This window comes from Lemur catta, chromosome 2 (genome assembly GCF_020740605.2).
Source record: "Lemur catta isolate mLemCat1 chromosome 2, mLemCat1.pri, whole genome shotgun sequence".
Taxonomy (NCBI): domain Eukaryota; kingdom Metazoa; phylum Chordata; class Mammalia; order Primates; family Lemuridae; genus Lemur; species Lemur catta.
Window position 1 is genome coordinate 124,037,066 of NC_059129.1, and position 8,542 is coordinate 124,045,607.

An 8,542-nucleotide genomic window follows, 5' to 3' on the forward strand; every position below is an offset into this window, starting at 1 on the left:
AAAAGTAATTGATTAAAATGAGCCATGTTTTAATCCACATTTATGTAGAAGGTGCTCAATGTATTTGACTAATGAGACCAGCGATCTTCTAAGGGAAGAAAGAAGAGAGAATTCCCACTAGAAATCTGCAAGATGCTGAGATTTTGGTGGGTGGTTGCCTTGCCCCAGAGTTTTCAAAGCAGAGAGGCTCCCCCTTTCTCTGCAAGGCTGGCTGCCCAAAGGGGCAGGCAGGCGAGGTAAGTATTTGGTTATTTTCTAGGACTACTCTGTTGACTTTTTAAACATATGAGGGCTGTCCAGAAAGTATCCAGCTACATAACCATTCTCGTTATATTAACAGTGGCTGGATGGATACTTTCTGAACAGCCCTTGTATACTGGATCTTAATTTGGAGGCAAAAAGACCATAAGGTCAATTTGAAGTGAAAATAAGTTAACTTACTGCTTCATTCTTGTCTGTTGCCAACACAGCCAGCGCAGTCACCACTCCACCTCTCATTTCCTGCCACTTTGAGTTTCCAGATTACTTTTTTGATCTCAGTTGCTCAGTTTATGAGGGTCTGATTACTGCAGAGAAATAAGGAGCTCAAATAGCATAAGACTATGAAGGTGGACAATGCCCCATTTGAAGGACATTTAGTTGCAACAATTAGCACCAATTTACCCACCTTCTTTGCCTATACATGGTCATAATGGAAAAAATCTTCCCATCTGCCCACCCATTCAAATCCCTCACCCACACCCAGATACACCTTACCCGGGGCCACATGTTTCCTTTCCTACTACCCGCATCTTCTAAGATTTTAGGCAAAGGCAAAGCCAGGATTTAAAGGTTCTTTTTTATTTGAAATCTCATCCAGAAACACTGGTTATCAATAAATATATCATAGTTATCAAGAATATATAAAAAATAAAGACAGGTATTGTCTTTGAGGCCCTAACAAAATATTTCAAGCAAATGTCCAGGAAAATAAAAACGGAACCCCTCCCCAAACCACGCTAAATTTTCAAAGCTGATAATAGAGAGAGCCAACCCCGCATGCAGAATAACTGAGCAAGGGGGGTGGGGCAAGCTACTAGAGGGAGCCCAAGCTTTTGCAATCGCTGGCCCCCCAGGACAGCCCCGGGAGGTTTGGAATGAAGTTTGAAGGGGTGGGGGAAGAAGCGTGTGTGCGTGAGTGTGGGTCTTTGCACTCTGCCCCTTTTTCATTTCATACAACCACAGACAGATATATGGAGTACTTCGGAGAATTCACTAATATCCTTGTTACAAGGAAAAACGGCACTACGGCCTGCACAACATGTTCAGACAAGATTCATTTAGAAGCGCGCATGCATTCTTTTGACCTACACTGCGTTGAAAGGAAAACCCACCTAGGTGTCATGACCTGGATCGGAGTTGAGATTCAAAACTTGGGTCTTGATATCTCTCTCTCGCTCTCCTCTAGAAAAAATTATGGCGAGGACAGAGACAATCATAATTGCATCCATCTCACGGAAATATTTACATTTGTTTTGCACAAAAGGGATGGTCGTCTTTTTCCAAAGCGAGAAAACAGAGCCAGAGAAAGCCAACCCAAAAGTCCCTTTGCAAGTTTTTAACTACACCGATCCCGTCTTTATACAACAAATGCAGTTTTGACAAGAGCATATGGCAGTGAGAAAAACTGGCGCTGCATGGGGAAAAGAAGCATGCATGCACAACACACGACGTCTGGTTCGATCCCCCTTCGCTACCACCTATAAATTGCAGTTTGGTTCTGGTCCTTTCCCTCCGGGGATCAAGTGGGGTCCGAGATCTCTCGGCGTGGGAGGTCGCGGGCCCCGCGCCTGCCCACCGGTGGACTGAGCCCTCAGCCTCCCCCTTCCCTCCCGGCCCGGCCCCGCGGCCCCTCCCGCCGCTCTCCCGCATCCTGGCAGCCGGGCGGGCCCGCTGCTCACTTGAGCAAGTCCTTGGACTCTGAGGACAGCCGGGCCATGTTGGCGGTGGAGAGAGCGGACAGGTGCGGCGGCGGCGGCATCTGGCAGATGGTGCAGGGGCAGGGCAGCCCGGCCCAGTGCTGGAAGCCGCTGCCCAGCTGCAGCGCGGGCGGAGTGGAGGGCGCCTTGAGCAGCGAGTGAGGAGGCCGAATGGTGCCGATGGCCGGCAGTGAGGCGGCAGACAGTGGTGACGAGGCATTGCTAGACGAGAGCGCGCCGCCCAGGATGGGGTGCACCGGGTGCACGGCGTTGGCAGCGTGTGCCGGGTGGCCGGCCGAGTGGCCCATGGTCCCGCAGTGGAAGGCCGAGTGGTGGCCCCCGTAGATCTCGCCAACCAACCTCTTCATCTCCTCCAGGGAGCTGGTGAGCATGAGGATGTAGTTTCTGGCTAGCAGGAGAGTGGCGATCTTGGAGAGCTTGCGCACCGAGGGCCCGTGCGCGTAGGGCATGACCTCTCGCAGCCCGTCCATGGCGAGGTTCAGGTCGTGCATCCGCTTGCGCTCGCGTCCGTTGATCTTCAGCCGCAACTGCTGTAGGTCCTGTTCCGACAGCTGCTTCTTGATTTTGTACTTGCTACTTTCTCCCGCGGCCTTGGCGCCAGCCCGAGAGAGGCTTTCCCCGGGCATCTTCTGCACCATATCGCCCTGCGTGGACGAGACCGAGTTCAGGCGGCTCTCCTGGTGGTGGTGGTGGCGGTGGTGGTGGTCCCGCAGGTACATCTCATCCATGTCGGGAGATGAAGCTCTGCTGGAGACAGAGCTCGAATCAGAATTCATTTTATTACAAGGGATGTGGCTCTACCGTGGGGAGGCTTTAGGCGGGAAATTAAAGAAAATCTTGACTTAAAAAAAAAAATCTGCCCAGCCCAGCAACCCACTTCTCAGCAGCAAGACGTGAGAAGAAAAGCAGAGGCACTGCCTTTCCCCGCCTCTCTCCCTCCCCTCTCCCCTCTCTCTGGTAAAGCTGTTTCCTGGGCAGCTAGTTGGTGTGTGCTTGAACTAACCTCTCGCTGAAAAAAGAGGGGCTTTTATAGAGCTGCGGCGGAGAAAAGAGACAAAAGGAGCCCTCCTATCTATCCTGGGCTGGTTAGGATGACGTGCCATCATTCAGGGCGGTGCGCTTTGCTGTCCCATTTAGCAAGGATTCCTATTCATATTCATTGTGGGGCCGCCCAGGGACACCTCGGCACTGAACCGCTAGGAGCCCCCGGGCACAAAACCCTCTGATTGACACACTCACCGCTCCAGCTCAAGCCTTCCTGATTTTTTTTAAAAAACTTTCTTCCACCCTACCCCCCCTCCTTTCCCAATTTCCCTAACCAAATTACACATCAGCAACCAAAGGAAGGGAAGAGAAGCGGGCCAGGCGGTTGACGTAGGTTCCTCTGGGTTTGGAGAGAGGAATCGAAACATTCTCTCGCCTTCCTTTCATAGCTGCTCCCAAGTTTAGCGAAATATGGGCAAAAAGAGGTCCTAAGGAAAAGGTTTGAGGGACAGAGGTGCGGATGAAGGGCAGGTTCTACCAGCCAGGGCTGAGGGGTGGCGGTGGGAGGACAGCATATCCAAGTTCCCTGTCTGAAGTTTTTCTTCATTAGGTCACTTTTCCTAAACACTGCCATTCTGTCGATTTTGTTTATTGCGCCCGTCTGGTGTGGTTGTAACGGGATGTCCATATTTGGTGATGGGTTTGCCCTTGAAACTATTGTAGGGAGAGGTCTCTTACTTTCTTTGTCTCCTCTTTCGTTTTAAAACATGGATTACTAGAAGAATTTCAGTTTTGCACAATTCTCTAACTTCCCTGGATCTAAAACTGAGCGAAACAATCCTAATGCTACAAGAAAAGCAGTTTGGGAATGGGGGGTGGAAAGGAGCGGGAGTAGTGGGGGCGGGGACGGGGAGAGATTGTTAGGGACTGGAAAGGTTCCTGAGAGCTCGGGAGAGACTGTTCCCGCTCCATGCTTCCAAGACCTTGGCGCTAGCTGAAGATGGTGGGACAGTCGCCTCCCGAAGCCGTGCTGCCTCCGGCCGCTGTGTGGGAGCGCCGGGAGCATCTGTAGCTCAGCGCCAGCCGGGCCCGCGCCCGAGGGTCCCCGCGGATAGGGCTGCCCTACGCCGGCGGACAAGGGAGAGCGGAAGCTCGGGAAAGAATAATAAACTGTACGGGATGCGTGTGTGTGTGTGTGTGTGTGTGTGTGTGTGTGTGTGTGTGTGTGTGTGTGTGTGTGTGGTTAGACAACGAAAGGACCTGGAGAGCCTCTTGTGCGTGCGTGGACTCTTACGGTCCAGAGCAGAGTCGTTTCTGAAAATAAAAGGAAGGCCTGGAGTTTGAAGGCTTCCGTGGGCGCAGATCTTTCCTCCCCCTTGCTGTGTTTTTGTCCATCAAGACTTTAGCTAAGCTGCGCGAGGGGCAGGAAGGCAGAAGTCCTCGGGAAGGGGGACAGCCCGAGGGGTGGCCCTCTAGGGGAACCCGGACGACGCCACGCTCCGGGCTTGGAGGAACCGGAGCCAGAAGCTAGCCCGTGGATGTGTGTCTCGGTGGAAAGTGCGAAGCCGAATCGATCCCGGAACCTCGGGCAGTCAGGGCCTCTGCACCGCGGAGTCACCGCGAGCGCCAGGAGGCGGAGGCCCCACTTTGCACTGACACAAACTGAACTGTCAACGGAAGAAGGGTCGTGCCCAGGTCCGCAGTTTGCACACTCTGAGAGGCTGTGCCTCGTAGACGGATGGTGACGCTGTGAAAGCAGCCCTGGCAATATCGGCCGGGTGGGTAAACCCCACATTGAAACAAATGTTTTCTCTACGCCGAAGTTCGCTTCTCGGGAAAAGAAAGAAAATGGCCAGCGGTCCCTAGTCAAAGTCAGGACATTAATGCTCTTGAAGACTGGACACAAGCCTCTTCTACCACCTCACCTCTGTGGAAGAAAAGTTTCTCAAAACGAAGCCAGGAGATTAGATTGGATACGGAAAGATTTATGTCTAAACGCACTCCTAATATCTGAGCACAAAGAATGTTTTTTTTTTTTTTAAATTCACCAGACTGGCCCATTTTAGCTAAGATAGTGACACACACCCCCTAAGCAGCTTAAGAAAAAAAAAGGGTTCCATAACTTCTGCAGTCCCAGGTGATGCTCGGATGCTAGGGGGAGCGGCTAGTCCCTACGACAGCGCTTTGTGGCTCCCCAGCTGATCCAGTGGGGAGGCGGGACTGGGAGCTTCCCCGCCCTGGTGCCAGCGCACAGGCCGGGCCTCCGTCCTCCTGAGCCGCCTTCCTCACTCTTGGGCATCAGCGACTGTCTTTCCCCAAACGGAAAATGCTCCTGAGTCTTGATTGCGGGAAGGAGCAAAGTATAGTTAGAGCAGAAAGTTTGCAGCGAAGGAGTGGAAAATCACGCCGCTGCGAAGTAGTTTACCTTTTCAAAAAAGTCCCAATTTTCTCAGTGGATAACGTAAAATGAAGTTTAAAATGTACTCAAATTAGTCGAGAAGGTCGCAGGGGAGATCAGTCATCGAAATACAAGCTGAACAATTCACTTGCGGGGCTGGAAAGACAGGAGCCGGGGCTATGGGCGTCCGAAACAGAAGCCACTGTTCCCCGGCACCGCCTTTCCGCAGAGAGGGGCGTCCGCGGGCCGCGCTGAGCAGGAAGAAGCAGCCGAGTCTTTGCCAGAACAGACCAGGACCCTCCCTTCCCCCTTCCCCAAGCGTCATTAGCTCCAGGAACACAGCTGTGCCTGAAACCGGAGATCTGCAGAGTCCAGGCCCGGACTCCTTCGCTCCGCGACGCTCTCTGCTTTCCCAAGGGCCTCAGTGTGTGAGTGTGGGGTGGCCCAAGGCTCAGGGCCCGAGCCCATTTACACTTTTAGAAGTTGGTTCCTCCATTCCCCATCCGCTGGAAGGATTAACGACTAGAACAGGATGAGCAAGTAAAGGTGCTACAACTTTGCTTGCCATTAAATGGGTTGACTGTCGCCACGGCCTGACAGGCGGAGGTGCCCCACGCGCCTTGCCTCCCTGAGTCGCTTTCGACTCCGAGGGTTCACCGCAACCGCAGCTCTGCGGTTAAGCTCATCCTTACCTTCTGAATGAGCCCCGAACCCGAGAAGGAACAGACCTGGAGCTCAGGAGGGCGACTACACTGATTTGTTTCCGAGGACTGGGTCTGCCAGCGCCCACCCGGGACGTGTGCGGGAGGGGAGAGTAAGGGAGTCGCCGTTGGAGCAAGGCTGCAGCAGCCCAAAGGGACCTCAGCCAGAGACGCGCCGTGACCTTGGCCCTGGCTGGGGGCCCATTCAGAGGGCTTAGCCAGGCGCGGAGCCAGAACTAGTGACCTGGCGGTGGCGCGGGGCTGCGCACTCTCGGGCCACACCCTGCGCCCTGGCGGCTGGGGAGGGCTGCAGCGCCGGAGGCTGGGGTCATTCTCTGGCAACAGGTGCCTCCCAAGGCAGGCGAGCTCCTTCCCGCCAAGCCTGCCTTGGCTCTGCGAAGAGCTTGGGAGTTTCTCAGCCTTCCTACAACACAGAAAAAGATCGGAAGAACTGCATTGCGGTCCCCGGGCGTCTGGGGCGCACAACCCCAGCTCTGCAACCTCAGCCTGGGCAGGTCTGGATCCCCGGGGACTGCGCACTCGGGAGGCTGTTGGGCTCTTCCCGACACTTCCTTGGCCACCCAGATCGCTAGGGACCGTCTCTTACCTGATCCTCAGTGCGTGTCACTCGGTGCCTGACGCCCACAGCTCCGCGGCTTTAGCCACCGAGTTCCTCTCCGGTAGCTGCCGGCTCTGCCTGAGGCCGCGGCGATTTTGGCTCAGGAGCGAACCCCCACCCCCATCCCCCGCACGAGTCCAGCAGCAAATGTCGCCGCGGCTGACCTGCCGGGAGGCAACTGTGAGAAGCAGGGCAGTCAGTAACGTCCAGGGGCTCCTCCCGTTCATCAAGCCGCAAACTTGACCGGCAGAAACTTTGGCAGAGACCAAAAGGCGGCCTCTGGGCCTTTCAACCCAGCCACCCTCCAAAACAAAAAAGGAGAAAAATATTTCTAAATGTGTTCCGGCGCGCGCAACCAAGGAATAGCCCAAAAAGTAGTTGACTACACGGAAGAACTTCTCAAAAAGTACTTTCTTATAGCAGAGTAAAACAATAACGTCACAACAATAGCACTGGGGGGCCGATCGGTCTTCAGGGCTGTTAGGTTGATCAAAGAAGCCGGTACCAAAAAAAAAAAGACAATTAAAAAAATTAAATATCAACATAAATTGCAGTCAACCAGGAAGGAGGAATTATCTCTTCTTGCAGCGGCGCATCCCGGGTGACAGAGTGTGGCAAGGTATCCAACTCTGGGTCCCTGCATTCGGAGATGCCAAAATCAAAATCCTAACAATTAAGTAGGTGCTACAAAGGCGTAAAAGGATGAATCTGGACAGATTAACTAAAGTCATTCAGTTTTCTGGGTTTCTCCATACTTTAAATAACATCTTGAAAACTCACTGATTTGCCCAGGATTTCCCCTCATCTTTTAGAATCTGGTTTTCATACAAAGAAAATAGCAGAAGTTGAAGGACAGCAGAATTTTATGAGGCAGTAGTAACTGCTTTTCACAATGTTTCATGAGAGATTGGAAGATGCTAGAAAGTCCCAGAATAACATAAAATGATGAGGTGCTAATTATGTGATAACATAGACAAGTTAATACACTGGCAGAACTAGAAGTTTGATTTTAATGATGCTTAAGCAGAAAGGCTGGCTAGAACCTACAGAATAATTATAATTATTTAAAGACTCACTAAAGTCAAAGGAGATATGAACTTCTGGGCTTCATTTATAGGATTTTGCTTAATTAGTGAGCATCCTTCAATATTTTTTTTCTTTCTTTTTAGTAACATCTGCTCAATTGCCATAACCTCAACTGCGTTTTCCCCCTGTAGAAAGCCTATAAGTTTAAAACATTTTTTTACTCAAGATTGGAATGTTTAGGTTGATTTAAATATCACTGATGATCAATCATGGAAACTGATGCATTATATTAAAATTAGCATACTTTTACACACATTCTTGGCATGTGCCCTGACATCCTGAATTTGTGGCTCCATTAATACCAATACTTTAAGCACCACTAAACAGATGATTTCTTAATAGTATTTTATTGTTATTAATTTATTTCTTTTATGAATTGATAGTTAAAGCCACTGTATACAATATGATATCTTAATATAAAAGTAGCACAGAATACTAAATTCTGCGTTCTGTATTTGGAGCTTATTGGATCATCTCCTTGCTATATTCTACTAGATAGTTAAATTAAACACATATTGCTATATTCTTTGCTGAAGCACTTAAGGAATTTAGTTTTAGAGATAATTTTCTCATGTAGCATATGTATATTTTCATTTTGAATTCAGTAATACTGAGATTTATACACAAAGTACGTAAATAAATAGATACCAAAAAGACATTAGAATATAAGAACCTATGTAAAAAGGAACCTCAGATTAAAGGGATGTTTACACTTACTGATAACAATTTATTACACTGCCCTTTTATTATAGGTATCTATACATGTAAGTTCAGA

At 50.6% G+C, this 8,542-nt stretch overlaps 1 protein-coding gene across 1 annotated transcript; it reads right to left on the bottom strand.

The window, feature by feature from the left end:
• Positions 1-824: 824 nt before the first annotated feature.
• OLIG3 (oligodendrocyte transcription factor 3) lies at positions 825-2,979 on the bottom strand. Its single transcript, XM_045542319.1, has one exon. It carries the CDS (start codon positions 2,753-2,755, stop codon positions 1,937-1,939), a length of 819 nt encoding a protein of 272 aa, XP_045398275.1. The 5' UTR covers positions 2,756-2,979; the 3' UTR covers positions 825-1,936.
• Between the last annotated feature and the right edge of the window lie 5,563 nt (positions 2,980-8,542).